Here is a 24,682-nt window from a genome sequence, read left to right as displayed (position 1 = left end):
AGGACTTCAGTAATTGTGCTCCTGTGATTCAAGGAAATGTCCCTTGAACTTTCTGGGTCCTCAGAGCATAGGCCTATTCAAAAAACACTGGTGAAGAAGATTGAAATAAACTTCCCTTTAATGACTTCTTGTAGGCAAGATGTGTAGCAAATACCCAGTCTGCTTTCTTACTAGAGCAGAGCGAGGTGCCTTTATTTTCCTTGGTAGCTTGCAGTTAGTAATAGCTAACACACAGTCATTGCCTGATCTGTTCTTCCCATCACCTTCTCCCTCATGGGTTCTTAGTTTCACTGCCTTGCCTGTGTTCATCTTAATTTTCCATCCTCAGCTAAAAGTGGCTCTTAGCTTTTTTGCAGAATTGGCTGCAGGTAAAAGAAAGCATCGATGAAATCCTGTAGTGATTTAAACTGCATGCAGCGCTTGTATAGCTTGGTGGAATAATTTAAAACCTACTCTCAATATGTTTTGTAAATGACTGAGCTAATGACCGTTTCACCCTGAATCTGCTTCAAGGGACGTCCAGAATGCTGATCTTGGGGAAATTATATTTTCTGATTCAAACGCCAGCCAGCCTTCATCTCAGCTCTGGTTTGGCCCTGCTGAACCCAGGAAGAGCTCCAGTGCCAAGTGCTCAGTTGGTGGCTAATGACAAAATAGGCATAGAAGTTGCTGTACTTCTAGTTTGCGAGAGAAAAATGAGCACGCCTTTTTTCATATATACCCAGCTCTACTTTGTCATGAAAAATAGCTCCATGGTAACATAACTGCTTATACCATTTGGGTATCTTTCATGATATGCAGATCATAATTAATAGTATTTGAGGAGGTTATATTAAGCAAAATAAACCTGTTCTTTCATTGAAACTTCTCAACAGAGTATCAAAAATGGAAAATTTCAAATAAACCTAAGCCTTGAGTGTTGCAGATTTTATTAAATGGACATGTATAACAAAAACACACAGTTGTCTAAAATCAGAAAGAGAGTGACTGTGGCACTGAGCTACATTTTCAGATGATTTGAGTGATATTTTTAAGCAATGTAACCTATTTTCAGTCCTAAAATTCCCATCACTATGGTATGCAGCAATTATTTCATTCTGGAGTTGCACTTTGGGAAAATTGATTATAAGTAGAATTTGCTGAGGTTCAGTTTATTTCTGGAGGATGTCATGAAAACCACTGAAGTAATTTACGATGGTAAAATTTGACTTTGTATATAATTCAAAAACAAAATACATAAATAAGGAATCTGACCAGTGACCCAAACAGTAATCTAATCATCGAGCAGCTCCACCTGGTATATTGGTCCTAGTTATATATGCATTACATGCATGCAGTATTTAATTAAAAATGCAGTTACGCCAGCACTTATTACAGAAATTCTCCAAAGTGGCATAATACATCTTAGCAGTAGTACCAATTACATCTACACTGTGACTTCTGCCAATGGGGATCCAGCAGGAGGAATGCTTCTGGTGGAGCTGGCGAGAGCAGTGCAAACTGCTAGTGCCAGCCTCACCCGCGAGGTCTGCGGCTGGACCAGCACTTTATGGTGGAGAGCAGTGCAGAGCTGCGGCACAGCTGCAAGCAGGGCTCTAGCTGGACGGTCTGTCACACTGCACAGCCACCGCACCCAGAGCACTCATCTCACGTGGGCTAACACAAAAAGGGTGGGAAAGTGGGCTGCTAGAATGAAATCTGCAGTAAACTAGCTGCCTCTCTACCAGTGCCTTTGATTGATGCATTTTTGCTGCTTTTGAAACCCAAGTAACATCTTCTGCTCATTATTCTGTATGGTTGTACCCTGTAGACACACTGGGGGAGGTGACAGGTACCGACAGTTTGGGAAGTTTAACAGGGGCACCTGCAGAGGAGGCTGTGTAACTGTTTGGGCTATGATGCCTTAGGTTAGGTATGACAAATAAGAGAAAGAAATCCGAATGAGAATAGGTGGTGCAAGAAGAATGCCTAGCATGTGTATAAAGTAACACCGGGAAAATACTTAAACTTTGAATAAAAATGTTGCCTGAAAGAGGCAACTTCATGCAACAGTTATTTCCAGGTAACAACTGACATCCTCATTTTTTGTTTTCTACTAGGCGCATGGGAAAATACAACTCAGTGTTAAAAGTTCAGTTTCACTATTATTCAAGTGACTACTGACTTCATGTGTCATCCTTTTGATAAGCTCTATCAGAGGAATTGGAATAATTGCATGATATATCTATGCCTCTGTGAACAATTCACAGTGATTGGATCAGGAAATTATATCTGGTTTAGGGATATTAGATATTCCATTACTGTAGCTTTCAGTCTGTAGCATTAGTCGGACTCATTTATTTATTTCTTTTCCACCCTTTAGCCCTAAACAACAGGCAAAAATGGCAGAGTACTGCAGATTAATATTTGGAGATGCACTGCTTATGGATCCATTGGAAAAATATCCGGTAATATGGTTTGGTATTTATCAAATCACAGATATCTGTGTTTTTATTTAAGTGTTTCAATCCTGTGTCATTCTTTATATATGGCCTTCCAAAACATAATCTAAAGGAGGGGGGTTAAATGACGTGTGCTGTGGTGATTTAAGCATATAGTTTCTGTTGAAGAGATTGTTCCGTTACAGTGAATTGTAATCCTTTAAATGCAATTGATTCTTATAGCTGCCATTTTATAACATATGCTTTCATATTTGAACTAATATTTATTGCAGTTATTACTGTAGACGTTTCATAAGGTATTTTCCATAAGCGCTCTCAGTAGCCCTGTTTCATTTAACATCGAGGTTGCCTCTTTTGCAAGATACGCTTCACTTTAACAGGGCTCATAGTGCTTACAAAATTATCTTTCACCATGTGGGCCCTAAGAAATTGCCATAAGCTTGTTTCTTCTGTTGTTGTAACAGATTTCTCTTCCTTTTCTTCAAGCTTGAGCCTGGGGTTCCTCTTCCAAGCCCTATGGATTTAATGTACAAAATTCTAGTGAAGAATAAAAAGAAGTCCCATAAGTCTGCAGATGGAAGTGCAAAAAAGAAGCTCTCAGAGCAAGCTTCCAACACATGCAGTGATACATCTAGTATGTTTGAACCTTCCTCCCCAGGAGCAGGTATGAATTGAATCTACAAATATACTTCTCACTAAAACACAAATGCTTAATTACAGCTGTGTTTTTCAAGCTATTTACATTGCTCTAGCAAGGTAAAGGTACACCAGTGTAGGTTTTACTCAGCAGGAAACAACACTAAGTGTCATTGCTCCAGGAGCCTGAGAAAGCTTGAGGCTGAGGAATCACTTATGGAGTGACCTAAAGATCAGCGATGTGTACTAACATTTGTCTGCACTGTTTAGGAAATAGAGCAAGCAGCCAACTCACCCACTGTTGTCTGCCTATGTTGCGTGCCTAAGCCCAACATCAAATATAAATGTTTTCTTTTTTTTGTTGCTTCTGAGATGTGCATATCATTTGGTGTCCTTTCAGAGCCTTGCTACATTTAACCTATTGCACAGGGGAACTGCAGTGGTTCTGTAATGTCTAAGATTTAGGGTATCTTGGGTAGAATATCTGTTCGCCAGGCAGGGTTTTGCAGTAGTTGGGAACATGTTACAGAACTCTATGCAAAGTGCTCTAAAATGTTCTTCTGTTCCAGAGATGGAAACAGGCAAAAAAAAAAAAAATTACAAACAAATATTTGTTACCAAGAGCAATTGTTAGAAGTGTAGCCAATGGAAAAAAGTGTATATCGTTTAATTTGTTCATTATCAGCATAACTTTTAAAATCAGAAATGAATTTGAAAAGTTATTTTAATTTAATGCATATATACTATTAATGCCTATAGGATCTGCAGGGGACCACTGTGGGTATTTTACGCAAAAATATAGTAAGATACATCCTTTACCCTGAAGAGCTTAATGCCTAACTAGAACAGAAAAAGAAAAGTGCAGAGAAAGAGATAACTAGGTATTTACTTTAAACCATGGGAGTAGATCAGCATCAGGACAAGCAGCAAAATGTATGTATTCTGATTCCCAACCAAGTGTCTGTTCCCTGGACCAGAATTTCTTCTTCCTCTTAAGACTGAAATTTTGAATTGCTGAAAGCATAGATAGATATTTATACCCTATTAGTGGAATGCTTACAGTGTAGATTGAAATCTCTGCTGGAATATAAGTTCATTGCCATTTGCCATTATTTTTTTTTCCAGTTGTTTGTAATTTTTTCTAAAGTCTGATTAATTGAGCTGAAAATTTTCATGCTGGCAGTTTGCCTCAAGCTGAACTAAAAAAAAATAAAAAATCATACTGAATTTGTGGATAACATTGTTTATCCTATTAGAAACAAAGAAAGAAAGAGTTTTCAGCAAGTGTGTTAATAAATTTTTAAAAGGCCATGCTTTGGTGTAGGGCTTGGATTTCAAAAGAAGATTCATCCTGGTGTCAGGAATGATTTTAATACTGTTTTCATGATTTGCTTTAGACAAACACAAGCAACAGAAAAATAAGTGAGAATATGCCAACCTCCTCCTTTCCAAAAATTGAAATATAGTGAGAAATGAACAACATACTGCATGACTTCTGCTTTACGTTTTTTTTTTCCTCTGTCTGATCTTTATTGAGCATAACAGCTTTGTTGTACTTCAGGAACCCCTCCATGCGTTTTTGTAGGAAAAGACTTGGGCTGTGAATTATGACATCATGTGAATGACGAATCAATGACATCATCTGTGTCAATGATGAGGCAAGGCAGGGGAATAAGTCCCATAAAAGCATATGCAATTTTAAACATTAACTGTGAATATTATATCTGTATTGCCTATGTAGCAATTTCTGTAAACTGTAGATTTTGAAGATGAATATAGTTTAGAAAATGCTAGAACTGAGATGGCAAAATAATGTGGTCACTTGGTTCATCTGTGACTGCCAAAATACATTACTTGTAATCCTTGCCATTGTTTCTCCTTTAGAACCTATGCCTCTTTTGGAAAATGACAGTTAGTCAATATTTTTTTGCTCTTTGTCATTCAATTCTTGATCCCAGATCTAGCATCTTCACCTCACAGTGAATTTCTTTAGGGATATCCATGCTGCATATAAACACTCGACAAACAACAGTGAATTTATCTGAACAATACCTGTGGGGAGTGAAATAGTATTAATCCAATTTAATCTGGGAACAACAGAGTCTGAGAGGGTTTAAGAACAGTTTGGGGGCAACTGACAAGGAACATCCAGGATTTGTTTTTAAAGAGTATGCTGAATTTTTAAGTATTCAGAGCACAGCTCCAGAGATTTCAGCTGCAGCTCCATCTGTGACCACTGAGCATTTCTGTAAATCAGATGCCAGCTTTCTGTGAACATTTTTAAAAAATTATTCGGCATTTTATGACTACTGTGGCAAGACCCAGAGTAGAGCCTGGTTCTACAGGGCAGTGCTCAGCAGTCATCATGACGCCCATCTTTGCACTGCCTCGTTCCTTATAGGCATCTCGGTATTGGCAACTTGTAAGGCACTGCAGACATTATGCTCCTCTATACCCAGTACCAATTTCTTTATGCAGCGTGAGAAGAATAATGCAATTAAAGACTTGCTAAAAGAAGCCTAATTCTTAACTTTTGTTAACATGAAGTGTTTCAATTCTTCAACCTTAATATAATCTTTACACTTAGCAAGTTGGGTATATTATTCAAATAACTCGTATCGTATAGAACCTGTCAGAATTACTGCTGATCTACAGGAGAAAGTTGTGCTGATCTAGCCTTCCTGAGATTTTAAATGATCTTTTTCACAGCAGAGCAAAAAATACGGGGATCTGTACGTCAGTTGATAGCAGGCTTCTCTGTGTCTTACACTGCTTGAAGTCAGATTTAATTAAACCCAAATAAACCATTCTTGTGATATGTTTATAAAACATACCACATGAAAGCTAGGTGATGGTGATATGGTAGCAATAATTAAAAAAAAGTTCTGAAGCAATAGCTTTTCAGAATGGCTTGCAAGTTTTTCATGGAACTGATGTAAAAACTAACTTCAGTAGGGTATAATATCTGTAAGTGTAAAAAACTTATATCCAACAGCTTGGGATAAAGAAGCAATGCTGGCAAAGCAGAAAAAGAATTTCTGAGATAACATTTGTGAGATTCTCATTTTGTTAAAGAAGAATCTTAGACCTAGCAGTTTTAGCACAACTGACACGAGCAAATAAGTGAGATTTTTCAAAGAAGCCATATATATTTAGATTACACTGCAGTTCTGCTGGGTGAGGCCATACGTCATACCAAAATTAGGCCTGTACTGAAAGTAGCCAAAGCTCGCTAACTGAAGAGTATTTAAATTTTGAAGCAAATTCTTAATCCCTCAGCTTTTGTCTCATACTTGGAAAGCAAGCTTTTGGAGCAGGAGGTCTCTGTTTTCCCTGTATTTGTATAACAGTACAGTGACGTCCTGTCTTGTCCTGGGTTTGTAGTCCCATCTAAATGCAAATAATAGTGGTAATGCCATTACAGCTAGTTGTCCCTCTTACACATGCTCCCACATGCACACTGGCTTGGACCTGCAGCACAGCTGCATGTACAAACCATGTGCCTTTATGATATACCACATCTGTACACTCCCAGGAGGGCCAGTAGTGGTGGCATTGAGCTGATCCCACCAGCACTGTGGGAAGGTGGGCACGGGGGCATCCATAGCATAGACATCTCCTTGGTCTGGCCAAGGCTTGCTCTGATGTCAGGTCCCAGCAGTGTAACAGCAAAAGAAGTTGGGGTCTGAGCGTAGAACCATGCTGCTGAGTGAAAGGCAATTCAGATGTAGTCGTAGTCTCAAAAATTCTTAAGAATTGTTATTCTGTGTTTGCAGTCCTGTGTATTATGTGTTCTGGATTTGCAGTCTGATGCGGGACTTGATAATCACCGAATCTCAGAATCATCATTAGGTTGGAAGAGACCTCCAAGATCACCGAGTCCAACCTCTGACCTAACACTAACAGGTCCTCCACTAAACCATATCACTAAGCTCTACTTCTAAACATCTTTTAAATACCTCCAGGGATGGTGACTCAACCACTTCCCTGGGCAGCCCATTCCAATGCCTAACAACCCTTTCAGTAAAGAAGTTTTTCCTAATATTCAACCTAAACCTCCCCTGGCGCAACTTTAGCCCATTCCCCCTTGTCCTGCCACCAGGCACGTGGGAGAATAGACCAACCCCCACCTCTCTACAGCCTCCTTTAAGGTACCTATAGAGAGCGATGAGGTCTCCCCTGAGCCTCCTCTTCTCCAGGCTAAACAACCCCAGCTCCCTCAGCTGCTCCTCATAAGACTTGATCTTCAGACCCCCCACCAGCTTCGTTGCCCTTTTCTGGACACGTTCCAGCACCTTGATGTCCTTCCTGTAGTGATGGGCCCAAATGAGATCTGATCTCCTTGGGAGTTTTCCTGTTAAATATTTTTAAATAAATGAATTTTGTGTTGCATACTTCCCTCCTTGGACACTTATAGCAAAAGCAAGCTATCATCCACCTGGTATCTTGGCAGTGGAAGCTGGCTGAAGTCTACCCACGTCCCCCTTTTTGTAGACAATGAGAAGTGTTATTTGCCTGTCCAGATAAATCAAGAGCTTCTGGTCCCAAGACTGTCACTGCAAATCTTGTGAGAGCACGGCTGGCTCTTTGCAGCGCATTGAAGTTCCCTGAGCCATCCCTTGAGCCTGTTGAGCAATCATGTTATTTTCTTCAATGAAATGTTCAGGAAGAAATGCGTTCATGAATAAAAGCATGACATTTCAACATCTGCATCTGGAAGGAAGTGCAGCCTGGGTAGTCATCATTTGGTTGTGAAAGGCACACTCATTACTTAAATCATATGTGCTGTACATGTTCAGAAAGGGCCCACTGGGCATGATTCAAGGCCTCTTGGAACAAAGAGGAGTTTCCAGATTCAGTGGGCTTTGGATTCGACCTTACATGGACAGAAGGAACTGAAAGTGAATTACCATTCTCTGGAGAGTTTGGGAATGTTGCACAGTGGTTATATTTTTGGGCTGCCAAAATAGAATTGCCACCACTGAAGAGAGATTAAAGGTTTGTGGAATAAAACCTTTAAGGACGGTTGTCAATCTGTTGTGGATAGGTGACTGCAGTATAAGTTAAACCTGCTTTTCCAGAGTCTTCTAAAGATGCATGGTATATACTTTTTGATAGCCAAACACAAAGGAGGAGTTACTAAAGAGAAAGATGGATTGATTTCTAGCTCAACCATATCAAAGCATTGAGAGGGGAGGGATATTCAGTAATTAACAATAAAGAATCTGTGTCTCGCCCATTGGAATTTGTTAAGTACGCTGCAATTGGGAGCAAGGCTTAAAATGTTTTATTTGGTTCTATTTACTCCATCAGTACGTTTTCAGGGGAGGGATGAGCTTTATGCATCTTTGTCACATTATTTGACTTGCACTGCCCTCAGCCGGCACATTTGAGCTATGAGTCCAAGCACTAAGACACACCAAAGTAGTCTCAGTGAAGGGAATTGTGTGCCAATTCCTGCCAGCTATGCTACCTGAGAACACACACTGTGTTATCTTCAAAGCAGATGTATTTCTCTGAGCAGCCCTTGTTACCACAGCATGTGAATCCCATCAGTTTTCACACACTTTTTTTCACCCTGTGAATGCTGTTGTGTCTGCTTCCCAAGGGGAGTGACAGCATTCACTGAAGGTCCTGCATGGATCCTGCGACATAGAAATCCCAAACCCCAGAGCTGTGACCCAAGCATGGGAACATCTCTTTGGAGTATTTTGTAGTACTATACCTACACACTCTGCACACTATACACACCACGATGCTCTTTTCTTAGCGCTGATACCTGCCTTGTGATTTCCAATACTAAGTGTCCAGCATCTGCAAAGCAAGAGATTTTGTTTAGTTAGGTAATAACAACTTACCAGTGATGAGGATGGGCATATCCCTCAAGACAGTGTGTTTGATTTGTGCTGCACAAAAAGCACATGTACATCTTCTCAGCAGTGCTATTTGCATATCTTTTTACAAATTTGTCCCTTTTATTTATAGCTATTGCTTAAGCCAATAATTAACTTCTGCTTAAAACGTTTCAGGAGAAGCAGAGATTGAGAGCGATGATGATGATGACTATGATGATGACTGTAAAAAGTCGTCGATGGATGAGGTAAGGGCATGGATTTGTTTTATGGTGATGGGTAGATTCCGCCGGTTATGGGTTGGCTTGTGTTACCAGGAGTGAGACTGCCATCTAGTGGAGAAAGGAAGGCAGCACACTGGGAATCGCCAACTTTCTGAAGTTGGTTGTCACTCAGTTTGGAAGCACGTATGATTTATTTATTTATTTTATTTTTTAATTTAGGGAGGAATAAGACTTAACACCACAGCTGATATGTGTTAGACAACTGCTTGTGGTATATTTATCACTGTTGGAAGAAAAACTGAATGTTGAAGATTTGGAGCTATGTTTTTTATTTGTCTGATAGTACTGGTAAGTGTGCTTAGCACTGTGTGTGTAGCACCATGCCATCTGCACAGGTAATACAGACCTTTCCCTAGAAGCTGCATTGAAAGAATGAATGCAACAGCAGTTTAATTAAACATTTAAATTTTATAGCATATTTTCTTCATTAGTACGTGAAGCTCCCAGTGTGAGGCACTGATTTCACTAAGTCAGGATTAGTGAAAGGTACCATGATTGACAGTAAACTGGGCTTTGGTGTTTGTGGCCCCTGATGGCCACCATGGAATTTAACAGACCAAAACTTCAGCCTTCCCTTCTCTGTCCTAGGGTACTGCTGGAAGTGAGGCTATGGCCACAGAAGAGATGTCTAACCTGGTGAACTACATTCAGCCTGTGAAGTTTGAGTCCTTTGAAGTATCAAAAAGTAAGTAAGCTAAGCATGAGTGGCATCTTATACTAAAAATTACCTAGCAAGTATTTGGAAGAAAGTTCTGGAGAAATAATGACTTGGCTTCCTCTCAATTAGATGCATGGACAGAGATGTTTCCTTGGTATCCAGCCAGATAAATCCATATTTATTTTGAAACCTGCATTAGTCTAAATATCAAGCTTCATCAACAGCAAACATGCTGACATTTCAAAAACATTTTAAAAAATGTTTTACTTAGATTGTCTTTGTTTTCCATACCTGAAGAGTAACTTAAGGAGTTTGAGAAAAGTGGTCATAAATATTCTGTCAGATGTAGCAAGTGCTTTATGTTTTCCCTGTGCTACTTTTATATAGCATTCAGTGTAAGCAGGGAGTGTGCCCTTCCCCACATGCAAATTCACTCTTTCCTGCCTCTGTGTGTTGTATAGAAAAAGCCGTAACTTCATCCCCCATGGGCTTTTACAGAAGATGCCTTGCTAGGAATGCACTCTGTGGCATCCTCAGTAAACACTGCAGCATCTTTTCCTTTCTTGGTGCAGAACCCCCTACTGTTTGCCTGCCCTTTTTCACTTTGTTTTGACAGGTTGCAATATGCTCTTGGAGCTTTTTAGTTAAAGAAGTTTATAGCATTTTAATTTATTATGGATTTGTGGAGGCCTTAGCAGAAGACAGGTAATTGGTGCATAAGTCTATATCTGTACACAAGGTTTTGCATTTACTCATCTTGAATAATAAACATATAAGAAGTTATCTACCTGTTCTTATGTTTTTGTGTATTTATACAGGCATGCACATAAGCATTCACAAAAACATGCAGAGAGCTGTGCTTGTTCCCTACAGTAGTGTCCCTTGAATGTTCATAATCTCCATTAGCTCTAATGAGAGTTGCAAGTACACAGTGGGAAGGAGATATTCCTTCTGGAAAGGAAGCCGTGTGAATCCTAGCAGGACAAGTTGATGCAGCTGTTATAAAATTCTCTTGTGTAGATTTCTTCTGTTCACATGCCTGCGCCTTTCCAAGTTTTGTGTTTTCTGAAGAACTTCTCATGTCCACATTTTTAACCCTAAGTCTTCATGTGACCTCTGATCAATCATACTGTTTCTGTGAACTCATAATATTAAAGGACTAATATATCTGGTGTTTGTGTCAAAAAAAAGAAAATCATTATGAGGCAAATGTTGCCAGTTGGTCAAAGCAGTGGCCACTATATCAAGACTTGTGGGTTCTGGTCTTAGTCCTGGCCTGGAACAACTGCTGAACCTTCACTATATCAGCAAAGATGAGCTGAATAAGGAAAGAGTTAAATGAGGATTAGTTTTCAATTTGATGCCTATCCAGTTTTTAACAGATTGCATTGTGTAATGCTCTGCACTTGTCTTGCATAAAGTTTCATCTTTCAGTGTTATAGCATTTTTCTAATTCAGTATTTTCTAATTCATAATTTGGTTTGAATTGTGATCCTGGCCTCCATGACGCTAACAGCATCTCGCTGCTGCTGTCATTTGTACATTGTAGAAGTGCATTTTTTGGTCTCGCATCCAGCTTGTTAACAGAAATATTGAATACAACTGGATCTGTAACAGTCCCCTGATTGCCCTCACAAGATAGGTTCCCTCTCTCTGACAGCAAATACTTGTATCTATTCCAAGGTATTATTTCAAGTTTTTCAGAGTTTTTAATGAGTTGTTTAGCCACTCTATAGTGACTTCCTCTTGATTAGACAGCACGGTATAACATATCGTGAGAGAAAAATGCCTCTCTTGGACAGTCTTTTCATCAAAGGACGGGTTTCTTAATCCTCCCCAGATACTACAAGGCAATAACTGCTCTTATTTAGGAGTTTGATTAAGTTGTGAACATTTAGTGAGTCGTTTAATAACTACCAGTTCTTGTTTTCTGCAGATGCACTACTTTAAGATAAAGCTGAGAGATACAGTAAACTACTACTACAAAAAAAATAATTAAAAAATAATAATCTAGCACTTGTATTCTAATTAGAACAAAAGAAACACTCTCTTTCTTTCTTTGAGCATTATTTTTTCACACTTTAAATAGCAGTCTTATATTGGTCAAATAACTGTGGAGGTAGAACACAACCAGTCTGTTTCCTGATAGGACACACTTTAAACTAAGTAACTGCTGAAGCAATGAGATGAAGAAGTGGAACAGGACTGTCAGACAAAAAATAACTAATGTATTTCAGTGTCATTTTACGAGGTTTCTTTTGATCTTTTTTGTATAGGTTGCCATCTACTGAAATGTTTCTCTTTTCATACAAAGTGTTTATTAGGGGCTGCAGGAAAGTTTCCTTTAATAGCATGTTCCTGGGAATCAGTGATCATTCTTAGATGATTTGTAAGAAACTTCATGAGTCAGTTAAAAAAAAAAAACGAACCTCAAAACATTCAGATACATGAAAGCCTATTCGTAAACAAACTGATCTGTTATACAGGTGATAGCCTCATAGTCTACATTAGCACTATATGTGTGCGTTGCTAGTGCTATCCCATTAGCAAGAATCATCTCAGAGACGTTATAAGGAGCTGAGATGGGAGTGAGCTGTCTGGAATTGAATCTAGAGAAAGAGAGAATATTGCTTGTTGGAAAGGAAGATGAGTGGTAGGAAAGCAGCCTTGAAGGAATGGCAGGAATCTTTCACCTTTAGGAGACAACAGCTATAAATAATGGAAGTAGCATGTTGGTTGCTAATTAGAAATACAGACTGCTACAAAGTATGAGTCCCAGTTCTCCTAGGGATAGAGAATCATTTCTGGAACAGCGCAGTCATCCTCTGACTCTTCAACATACAACGAGAACAGTTGCAACCATCTAGTTCGCAGATCACGGGTCGGCAGTACATTTTCTTCTCACAGTGGCCCAAACAATCTAGCTCCTTACATCTTTGGAGCCATTGTTTCCTTTTTGTCTTCCTCTAAGGAAAATGCCCACCTCTTTCAGTCCTGCTTCTCTCTGCAAGACAAGTGCTTTTGTTCAGTTTTATCAGGCTCCTGCAGCTTCCCAGTTTGACTTCAAGGAGCCAGCCAGGCTGGCCTCCTGGCCATCCTTGGATTACTGTGGCACAATTCCTTCAAATACTGGATGAGGGCAAGCTTTTTTCTCTGATTTACTGTTTGCTTTCAATAAAGCAGTTAGGCTAGAGGGTTCATGTTTCACTACATGTTCTGTTTACCTCATTTCTAGAGAGAGCAGTGCTGATATATTTAATGGATGTGATCTCTCAGTGCTGTAGTCCCTTGTAGGCAATCTATGGAGCTGATTGTGCTGAAATGGGAAGCTGTAATTTTACAGGAATCCTTTTTTCCTGTATAAAAGTTTAAAAGAAAAAATATTGAAGCTTGAAGGGTCTTGACTTAGGCTGTGCTACAGCATATCATGTGGGTACATTGAAAGGCTGTGCAAACATCAGGCAAAGGTAACAAATGATAGACGAATGAATGTTTAGTCCGACCTAATTATACACTTAGCAGGAGCTTTTTGCCACTGTCAGGTCAGAAAGTCTGACCAAGTAAAGGAGTTTATTGATGCTTCAGACGAGTCCAGGGTTAGGTCTGAAGGTTAGGACTGAAGACCTGCTGGGACATAGGATTGTACCTTCAGACATGATTAGATAGCACTGTTTCCATGACTGTTTGAGACAGATGTGAGTTTACACTGATGTACTGAAAATAACAAAGCACTGTAGGCAGAGCTAGGATATTGCTTAGTTTAATCTGATATGGACAGTAGTTATTTCAGCTTCAAATTGGCTCAAAGCCATTGTATCTGCCCGCAAAGAGTCTAGAGATCTGTCAGTCCCCTCTGTTCCCCACAAAATCTGCCTTAATACTTCTATGTCTCACCTGTGAGCTTTGGACAATACCTCTCAAATATATGAAGATGGTATTTTGCAAGCAAACATGAGAGATCTCTGTCCTTGCACTGACTTTCTGTTATACGCAGCTGATACAGTAACAATCTCAGGCAATACAAGTCCCCTTAATTTGGGGCAGTGCTAGTGTGAGTTTGGACGGAACCCTTGATTGTGTACAGAGCGAGCTTGCCGCTGTCAGCAAATGCCTGTGTACATAAATCCTTTTAAGATTAAGGTGAAATGAGCTGGTGAACGGTAGATGAGATCAGGGGACTGAGACTAAACCAGTTGTTTGCAGCTCATGTATTGCATACAATTTCATGCTCTAATATGTCACTGTTTTTCTCCTCCCTTTAAAATTTCAGAACGCAACAAAAGTTTTGAAATGTCTTCCTTTGTGGAAACCAAAGGGCTTGAGCAACTTACGAAGTCTCCTGTGGAATTTGTGGAGTATCCTTGACTTTCAGAAAGATGCTTTTTAGTCTTTCTATATCTGAGATCTGTTACAGGTCTTTATTGAAATTTGAAGACAGGAGCTGGGAAAATAGGGAACCCAAATGAAATTTGTAAACGTGACTGTCTTCCTGGATGAATTAATTGGGCTGAGTTCTGATGAGCTAATTTAAAAGCTGGCATGAGTCCTTGTGCTGTGGGCTAGGACTAGAGGGAATAAGTACAAACTACATATTGAAGACCTGATAATTTGTATTCTCATTGTTAAATCTATCATCCTGTATGAAGTGGTTTGAGTTACGGTGAGCAAATTGTCAAAATGTGGCTGACTTGCTTTTTGCAAAGTCATACAAGAAAGTTTTCTTTCCCATCATACCTCTAGTTCCAGGTGCACTGATTTCTCTTGCCACCCAAAATTGTAACGTTTCTCTTGTAACCTTTAAAGAAAAGGAGGAATCGGTTTAGACCTCATGATGCTTCTCAATGTGTCTCATCATGGTTGCAGTTAAGAAAAAATGATCAAGATAAAATAGTGTCTTAAAGAAGATTAATGAAAAGCAATTTCTACAGATAACCTGCAGCATGTTCTCATCTCTGAGATTTGTAGACTCAACTATAAGAAGTGCAAACTCATCACTTCTGTCTTTATGTAAAGGCCAATTCTCATGCTCATTCCAGAAGAGCACTTACTTTTTAACTGAGAACTTCTCTTCCCACCAGAGGAAGATTTGCTGTCTATGGCTAATTGGCCTCTAAAAATGCAATCTTAAGAAAAATTCCAAATTAGGAACTATAATGATAAATGGAATTTTATGAATGTTGTATTTTTAAGCATATGTCTATGCGATTTCCTTGCTTATTCTGAGTGCTCTGTACATGAATGGCACTTTTAATTACCCCATATTTATAATATCTACAAAATTGTGGATCTCTGGAAGCATTATGGTTGCAGAAATCTAATACAGATCCCACCGCCATTCTGGAAAGATCATCTGCATTTAAACACTGCAAATGTGCAGCCTCTCTGTCAAGTCATTTTTGTCACATGTATTAAATCTTAACTACCCACCATCTAGATACAACAAAATGCAGCTAAGCCGAATTTACCCAAAGGGAACGCGTGTAGATTCTTCAAACTACATGCCACAAGTCTTTTGGAATGCTGGCTGCCAAATGGTTGCTCTGAACTTCCAAACTGTAGGTAAGTTGTGCTTGTCTCCTAATTTTGTACCTTTTCACTTCTCTGGTAGAGTTTCTGACTGGTAAGTAAGAAAGGCTTTATGCATCAAAAGATGTCCAGTGATTGAACAGTGATTGAGGCTGTTCATTAACATTTTAAACACAGTTTATTTTTTTAACTAGGAATATTGGTAATTGACAGTCTGTAGCTAGTACAATATGCAGACGTAGTGGCCTCCATATTGTTGTCATTTATAAGTGGTTATCATTAAGCAGCATTTGAGAATGAGCAGTGATTTTTTTTCCTGTCTTGCTAAGTCTCAGTATATCAGGACATGAGGGGCTTGACAGCAAATTCCACTTTAAAAGTGAGTGTTTTAGAAACAAAAACATTTAGGCTCCTAGATACACGAGTCACTTTTGAAATAGGTTTTGCTGTTTTCAGAGATTACATCTGTTCTGAGAAATATAAATATTTCCAGACATCCCAGGACATACCCTGTCCATGTCCTACCTTTAGGCACATGGTACCATGGTATTATTCCCTTTTTACTTTCCAGTAGTGCCAGTGTACACACCACCTCTTCATGGAAAGCGGAAGTCCACAGAGCCTAGAAGTCCACAGAGTAATAAAAACATCTCTAGGACAATTTCAACTAAGTATCAGGCACCTGGTATCAGATATTAGAAGGAATTTGAAACATTAAGTCCTCTTAATGGGTGGGATACAACAGTGCAATCAGTACAACGCTGAGGTACTCAATACCCAAGTGTTAACACTCCTTTTAAAATCTGAAAATGTTATTTGTTGAGTAATTTCTGAAAGACACTTTATGCATGTGATTTTCTTGTGGAAAGAGTCCAAGAGGGTGGCTGCAATCACATCTGAAACTTCTGTTAACAAGCAGCAGTGTGCCATAAAAAGCTGTTTACATTATAGTCACTTTGAAATTACAATAAATAGTATTATTTTATTGTCTTTTTCTAAATTGTTAGAAAAATCTAGGAATTAATTTTTATTGATACTTTTAATACCTAGATTTGTCTATGCAAATAAACATGGGAATGTACGAGTACAATGGCAAAAGTGGATACAGGTTAAAGCCAGAATTCATGAGAAGACCAGACAAACACTTTGATCCATTTACTGAAGGTATAGTGGATGGAATAGTAGCTAACACCTTGTCTGTCAAGGTACGTATACATACTGGTGAAAATACTCTTATGACAATGTCAGTGCATAGGTGTATTTCTGTTGTGCAGAGGACTAGCAAATGACCACACTAATTCAAGACAATAAAATGCATTTCGTTTCATGGAGTGATATTTAATTTTTAAATTGCAGAGAATCTTCTGTCTCATATTTCATTTTCTAGGTTAAATAAATGTACTTTTATTATACACATTATTTTTCATGCAAGTGATTGGGTAGTTAATGAATTTAAGAATAACATGGCTGTGTTCTTAGTAACAAAGGGCTGAATTTAAAGCACAGTTACAAAGTGGTCAGTTGCACTGGAATAGGTAGAACAGCATACTGTTTAGTATAAATACATTTTCTAGTTCACTATAAATTCTCCAGCAAATCTGTGGAACCATAAATGTCGGCTGCAGGTCATTGCCAACTTGCTTTTCTTTGTCCTTTTTAAGAACCTCTAACAAAGTTCAAGGACTGCCAGGAATCTGCAAATTGAAAACTACTTATATGAATGTTTAGAGGGATAGATTGCGTAGGCTATGACACAGATTTATACTCAGTATATCTCTAGTTATAAAAACATAAACTTTCTGAAATCCTGTTCTGCCTTTAATGGTCTTGCCCATTAGAACAGTGTCTGTATTATAGAATCCACCTGCAAAATATCCTCCTGTTTTCATTGAGGGAAAACAAGTATTTCCTCTCAGGATGCAGACACAAGCATAGCAGATCAGTGCTCAGAGGGCTATGAATAAAGTAATAATCTGAAAATGTGGTGGGGGAGGGGAGCAACTGTGTGGGAATGACCTTTCATGGTGACCTGTAATCATGGAAGTTCCTCTTATGGGTTAAAAGGCACGTTGTTCTGCAATTTTATGAAATGGAAGTGGAAGTCATTCACCAGTTATTAGGAGATGCACAGCATTTTTAACAGGAATGAGCAACCTGGAATCACGAGTCAACTGTCAGAAGGCAGCCACATCTGCCTGCTCAGTGAAGACTCTGCTAGGTATAATGGCAATGCCCATACATGATCCAGCTGAGAACAGAATTAAACTTGCTTCAGGCAAACCTGAATTTGTTAAGGTGCAGTGGCACTGCTGTATAATCCTGTGCATCTTCAATTTTCTGAATGAATTGCAGGTCTTTCTTTCACATTTTAAAGCTGGGAGTTGTATTTCCTGTTAAAATTAAGAACTAGAAAAGAAAACTAGAAAATAAACTATGAAAAGCCTTTATTAGAACACCAACTTTTTAACTTTTTTTTTTTCCTCCCAGTAAGTCATACACAGTTGCTCTTTTCTTCCAGCATTGTCTTTTGAACCTGCTGTTGAAACTGGATAGAAATTAGAGATCTCAAAGATAGCATGTTGTGGAAATAGGCAATCAGATTGAGGAATGAGATCCAAATGAGTATTCCTGCTGAGCTAATGGCAGCAGCATGATGTCAGCCATATTATTGCTCATAGGGGAATTCAGGGTCATAGGGCCACAGGAAATCAGACCTCCAAGTTGTTTTTCTGTGCCTGCAATATTAAACGGTGAGGTTTTGTTTGTTGTTTTTTGATGTTTTGTGGTTTTCTTTGTTGTTGTTTCTTCTTTGAAAATGCATTCTATCTGATCATTAATGAGAATTATCCACCTGCTCCTCAGCTACTCATTCCCTAATCCACTAAAGCTGTCTCTAGTGATCCCTCTTTTGTTTGGTTTTAGATAATTTCAGGTCAGTTTCTTTCTGATAAAAAAGTGGGTACCTATGTAGAAGTTGACATGTTTGGCCTGCCCGTGGATACAAGAAGAAAAGCTTTAAAGACCAAGACCTCTCAAGGCAATGCAGTTAATCCTGTCTGGGAAGAGGAAACCATAGTATTTAAGAAGGTTGGTGTAACACTTGCTTCTTGAACCTTCATAGTGCTTGATTCATCACTGTTCAATAGGGTAATTCTGTGTTTTACTGAAAATTTGCATTTGTAAAAAAAGATAAATGGATGCTGAATAGTTACTACTTCAGCTGTTTGTCATTAACTATTTCTGGTATAATTTTATTACTCTAGCCATGCCCAGCCACTACTGAAATAAAGTAGTTTCAAGTCACGTTGGTTGTTTCACTAGAATACAGCTAGAAAGAGCAAATATGTCAATAGACACATCTGTGTGGTATGGTGCGGTGCCATGCTATGAGTGAGCAAGTGCAGAACTCAGAAACAGTTTAGCTGAATTGCCTTGGCTGAACAGCCCTGCTGAAAAGCAGATCCTGTTAGCCTCCAAGCATGATGATGTGAGTACAGCTGTAACAACCTGGCTCTCTAAACTAGCTCATTCAAAGCAATTTTATCTCTGCTTAATTCTACAGTGTGTTATATAAATATAAGCTAGGTTATGAAGCTGTATAAATCCTAATCTACCTGAAATGAGACATGGGAGCAGAAAATACTGAGCATTTTGTAGGATTATGCAACGAGAATATCTTATTCTGCTTCACAATATCCTTGCAGCCAGTTCTCTACCAGGAATTCTGCTATTATCTGGATTATGTTTATTGGACTGTGAGGTTAATTGGTTCCTGAGTCCAGGTATTTGAAAAAAATATATTTTTAATTTCTCTAGGCAAATGCACAGTTCACAGAGATGTTTATACAGTTGGTGCTTGCAGCTATGCTTTCTAGGGAGTACAGCCCTTTTCCCTGAATATTTTGCTTTCTGAATAACTTTCCTTTGGCAGCCTGCCAAAGCTTAAGTTTGGAAACATCAGTAGGATTTTTCTTCTGTAATGAACTTCTAATTAGTGTACTTCATTTCTCTATTTAGTTACAATCATGCCTGACTGCCTCTGTGCTCAGAGAAGCATAGATTACTATTTTTAGTAATGTTGAAAATAAATTACAGAGACTTTTTTTTTGATTGCTTTTGTTTTTCTTTCATTGTCTATGTAAATTTGAGGGTGACGCTATGGAAAAAATATTTATCTGCACCCAGCCCCCAGGTTCAAAATATGTATATTTATGTGCATATTTGCATACAACAAGAAAATTAGATAAATTATACTACTTTTTTTTTTAGAAATAATATTAAAAATTCAAATCTTAGTAGGGTAGTTTATTAGCCGTTTTCAATTTCTTGTTTTCTTTTTTCACTGTTTGGTCTTCTTTCTTACATAGCGCTAAGAAAGCGTCCAATGCCAGTAAACATCCCACCCGATTAAACCTCTTTAGCCTGGCCAGTGAGTGGGCTGCAGCACTGGAAAACTTCACTGGAGTTGACAAGGTTCATGTAATTCAGACATTCACGCTCCGGAAAACATGTTGAGTTGCTTATTAAGTTTTCAACACTAATAAGAATTACCAGTGGCTTTTCTCAGAAATAAGTAATCCCATTGGCGCAGACACAAAGGAAAAAAATAACAAAACAAAACAAAAAAAATGTAAGGCTGAGTAATAAGCAGTATATAGAACAGCATTCAAGTGCGATAAGAGTTGAGCTAAATCCCTTGTACCATATTGAAAATGCTGGGTTGAACATACTATACTCATTTTCCACCTCAGGTTTCCTAAAAGAAAAATGTTTCTATGAGATTTATTTTGATGCACAGGTACATACCCCCTGATCTCTTGTATGGTAAGACCTTTCTGTGGATATGTAGGTGTTACTGTCTGCTAGGTTGAACTTTGTCTGCTATATTGCAAGGCTATGTCTGAAAGGGGCTGTTTCATTCAGAGCAGAAAGTTAATTATGCAGAAATATTTCCTTCTAGGTTGTTTTACCTTCCCTCGCATGTTTGAGGCTAGCGGTGTATGAGGAAGGAGGGAAATTTATTGGCCACCGGATATTACCCGTCTCAGCAATTCGACCAGGTAAACTTTCTTCTCCATTGAGACAGGCAACACGTAGTGAAAATAAACAGCAAATTCAAATCCCGACCACTGTAAATCAGCAGAAAGCCTGCAGATTTATAGCAACTGGGGATTTGAATAATATATCTCAACTTTGAAAAGGGAAATACCATATCTCACCAGAGATGTAAATTTCTAATGAACCAGGAAAACCACTAGCGTTAAGCGTCAAGAGGCATGGCTGGCACTTGCTGGTCTTCAGCAGATCAACTGCATGTTCACACAGTTATGCTAAAACGTGCAGTTGTACACTTATTGTACAGAGAGCAAAGAGGGTAGCAGCAATCAGTTTTGATGTCATCTTTTTGAGAATGGGATATGGCTGGGAATTAAAGAAAAACATGTACCTCTAGCCTAATTTTTACATGCATACATCAAGTGTCCTGTTTGCAAGCTGTTGTAGATCTACAAAACCTTTAAATCAGCCCAAAATGACTTGAATATTTATTGCTGATTTTTTAGAAAACATATTATTATTGCTACTATAGTTAGTGTCCACTTAACTAGAAATCATCTTGTATGAGAAGATGAACCTAAATTAGGGCAAGCATAAGGGCCATAAACATGTTCCTAGCTTCACTCACAGTTTAAGAGTATCTGTGTCTACATTATACCTGTTCTAGCCAGTCCCAGCAGTAGCACAAAACTCACGTCCCTGTATCTAGCAGTTGTTTGTATTATTTCTGGAGACCTGAGCTCAGGTACTGTCGAAATCAGTCCCTTCTCTTACTGTCTCACCGGTCCCTTAGCTGATGTGGGTCATGTGGCCTCACTGTGAGCACAGACAAGCTAGATGAAGGTGAATGCTGGGCATTCATTGCTTCAGGATTTCCTCAGCAGTTGTCATTTCTCCTTCCCTTCTCCCTCTCTCCTGTCTGTTGGCCCCACATCCCTGACTATTCTGTTGTGCCAGCTCTGCCTATCTCCACACCTTTTTGTGAGCAAGCTCAGATAATCAATCCAGCAGAAAATTCCACATTTTTATGCCAGGTATATTTTCTGCTGAGTTAGTGGACAAAATCGCTTCATGGAGGATCTGCTGAGCTCCAGAGGAAGACAGCTTATGGGAGAGAAGAAAGGCAGTTATGAAGGATTTCCCTCGTCTGGTGGAAGTGAGCTCTTACCACAGCTCCTCCCCTTCTGTGGCACTTACCCTTCATGTGACACAGAGTCCCTTCAGCAGAGCACTAAATCATGTATGTGTTTTTAGGTTTGTGCTTTTCCAAATAGAGGCTACTGTGTTAAATCATATGAGCGTTTTTGAGAGCTTTTACCCGCAGGCCTTTTCTTCTGTCCTTTTGACTCCAGTAAGCATTAGTTTACAGCATGTGATGGAAAACAGCATGTTGATTTTAGTTTGTGTACATGCTGAAAATTTGCTGGAGGAGCTAGAAGGAACTGAGAAACCTTTGTAATACATAATTTAAGTCTTTTCTGAGACATTATATAAAACTATATCATACTGTCACAAAAATCCACAGAGTTATCACTATTCCCAAAGCAACAATTTAGCTGTTACTTTCAGAGGAAGTTTCTCATATCAACCAAATGAGAATCCCCCCAGATAAGCACATCCTGCTGGTGACTTCTGTCCTGCCACTACCCATACGTGCAGCTCCATAATCATCCCTTAGGACATCAGCCATGGTGTGGGAGGCACTGATTTGTGAGGCAGAGGATGCAGCTTTGCAGCACTCCGAAGCTGTAATAGTTTGATGGGACTGAAAGTCCATTTCTTCTATTCCTACCTGTGCACTCCCACCACTGTTTTTAAATTGGCATTAATACATGTCTGACCTTATGGTGAGGCATTTGGGGGAGCTAAACTGAGGGGAAGACTCCTTGCGGTTTCTGAAAGTTGCTTTTTATGGAATTTAGGTTGTTGAACTGCCTATCCACAAAGTCAGGCATGTGTCAGTGCACAAGACAAGGAGCAGGAGTGGGCAGTGGTTGGCTAGCAGAAGGGGCTTGGGGCTGCCCTGTCTGGGATGCCTCGCCTTAACTTGACTAATCTGTGCTGTAACACCATACCCTTATTCTTACAGGACAACCAGCTTTCAAGACTGTCTGAGAATGCTCTTTGTTCAAATATATTCCTACAGTTGGTCACGTGAAGGATTCACCCCTCACACCTTGAAGATATAGTGCCACGTTGCCTTTTCTTTTTTTTTTTTTTTACTTAGATATTGTGTTGTTGATGGACTACTATGTTTTACAATTTTACTTGGCAGTTCAAATTCCCGCATACTACAAAGGTCACTTTAGAAAACAAAATAAGAGCTATGAAACAAACAAACCAACCCAGCCAAAAGTAATAAAATGGAATGCATCCAAAATTATTTTAATGACAATATTTAGTGTTATTCAGAGATGTGAAAATAACATACAGATACTACTTTAAACTGCAGCATCACGTGCCTTTCTAATGGCCCCTTGTTTGTATTCTTCTCTTTAAAATCCTTCAAGTAAATCTTTCCCTACCAGAAGTCCCTAGCGCTGCTGGCTCAGTTGGAGCCAAAGTATAAATAACAAGTGATAACAGAGTTACAGTGGATGATGTACCTGTGGAGGAGTTTATGCTCTGAACTGGTTCTTTTTTTACAGGCTATCACTATATCTGTTTGAGGAATGAGAGGAACCAACCTTTGACATTGCCAGCTCTCTTTGTGTACATAGAGGTCAAAGACTATGTACCTGATACTTACGCAGGTAATTCTGTGAAAATTTTCTGCTAAGGAATATAAAGGTTAATTGAAATGCAAAATTAACGTGTGGTAGACAATTTTCCATTTGGGGATAACAGTCTTGTGAAGAAACCTGTGCACCTGATTGGATCATTATGTCTAATTACTCATACGAGATGACTTGATTTATAGCCGTCTTCCTGAGGTTTAGGACTAGGACTAACTCTTTTCTTTTAAGTAGATTCTGTATAACTCTAAAGGAGGAAGAAGGTCAGGCATTTGCCACTGAAACACAGATGACACTTTGCTTACATGATATAATACGTAGTTGTTCCCTAAGTGGAGAGTGTTGTGCTTAATATAAAGTATTGTATTTTGGAATCACCTCTAAATAGGTTTAAAGACTATACTATGCATCTTCAGTTAAAAAAAAATATATATATATATATTCCATATAGTTGTTTTGTTGTTTTTATTTTTAAACAACATAATTTTTACTAATGCTTCTCTTTGTACCTCATGTGAAGTAGGATCCAAGTTGGCTGACGCTGGAAACTTTGAACATCCATCATAAACCACCATATTCACAAAAATGCACATTGACATGACCCAAGCAGAAACTCAGAGAGGGTTCACATTAGAGTACTTGTGCATGATGGTATACTCTCTTTCACTGATGTTTCTAGGACCTAGGTGTATCAGTCAGCAGCAGATCTGTAGGAAAAATACAGCTTCTTAAAGCCTGAGGAGTGCATAACGTAAGGGGTTTGGAACTGAAGTATTTGTGTTATTTCTAGATGTGATTGAGGCCTTATCCAATCCAATCAGATATGTAAACTTGATGGAGCAGAGAGCTAAGCAGTTGGCAGCACTGACTCTAGAAGATGAAGAAGAGGTAAAGAAAGAGGTAAGGGAGGTTTCAGAATCTCTGCAAATTATGTTATAGTATTTAGAAGCACCTACTTTGCTTAGAAAGACAAATATTGAAAGTCCCTGGGGATTGCGTGTGTTGATCACTTAAACAGCTACAAACGTCTCAGAATGAGACTAGGGTATGTTACAACAGAGTAGCGTCGTGCTGCAGGCAGTATGTTGTGCATGGTGCAAATTACTGTTCGGGGGTAAAGAAACACTGAATGCTGAATGGAAATGCATGTTAGGTTTTTGCTGATATGTAGGCTTCTTGTGTAGTAAATTAAATCATCTTAAGTCATTGCCTGTTGTTTTCCAGTGTGATGCTGAAGTTACCCTTACAAAAATGACAACTCTGTATCAGCAGCTTTTCCCGAAAGTATTAGAATTTTGCCCTAAAGAGACCCAGTATAATCATACAATAATTTAGATTGGAAAGGGCCTTTGGAGGTCACCTGATCCAGCCCTTCATAGATCTTAGAAAGAGAGATGAAGAGGGAAGAGAGCATAATATAATTAAATATTCAGACCTATTCTAGTTTAGCTTAAAGCTATGAGAACCATATTTTCAGTTGTTAGGTATCTGTTTG

At 38.9% G+C, this 24,682-nt stretch overlaps 1 protein-coding gene across 5 annotated transcripts in view; it reads left to right on the top strand.

Moving 5' to 3' along the window:
- The window catches only part of PLCB1 (phospholipase C beta 1), a 390,968-nt gene that overhangs the window by 287,351 nt on the left and 78,935 nt on the right, over window positions 1-24,682 (top strand). For all 5 annotated transcript variants that reach the window (XM_035552918.2, XM_035552920.2, XM_035552921.2 and 2 more), the window contains 11 exons: window positions 2,363-2,447; window positions 2,928-3,105; window positions 9,107-9,177; window positions 9,802-9,898; window positions 14,142-14,226; window positions 15,306-15,430; window positions 16,448-16,602; window positions 18,320-18,484; window positions 20,358-20,457; window positions 23,101-23,205; window positions 23,978-24,087. In XM_035552918.2, coding sequence (XP_035408811.1) covers window positions 2,363-2,447; window positions 2,928-3,105; window positions 9,107-9,177; window positions 9,802-9,898; window positions 14,142-14,226; window positions 15,306-15,430; window positions 16,448-16,602; window positions 18,320-18,484; window positions 20,358-20,457; window positions 23,101-23,205; window positions 23,978-24,087 — 1,276 coding nt within the window. The remainder of the gene's footprint in view (window positions 1-2,362; window positions 2,448-2,927; window positions 3,106-9,106; window positions 9,178-9,801; window positions 9,899-14,141; window positions 14,227-15,305; window positions 15,431-16,447; window positions 16,603-18,319; window positions 18,485-20,357; window positions 20,458-23,100; window positions 23,206-23,977; window positions 24,088-24,682) is intronic.

This window comes from Cygnus atratus, chromosome 3 (assembly GCF_013377495.2).
Source record: "Cygnus atratus isolate AKBS03 ecotype Queensland, Australia chromosome 3, CAtr_DNAZoo_HiC_assembly, whole genome shotgun sequence".
Taxonomy (NCBI): Eukaryota; Metazoa; Chordata; class Aves; order Anseriformes; family Anatidae; genus Cygnus; species Cygnus atratus.
Note: the sequence above shows the minus strand (reverse complement) of the source record. Positions and strands in the feature narration are given on the sequence as shown.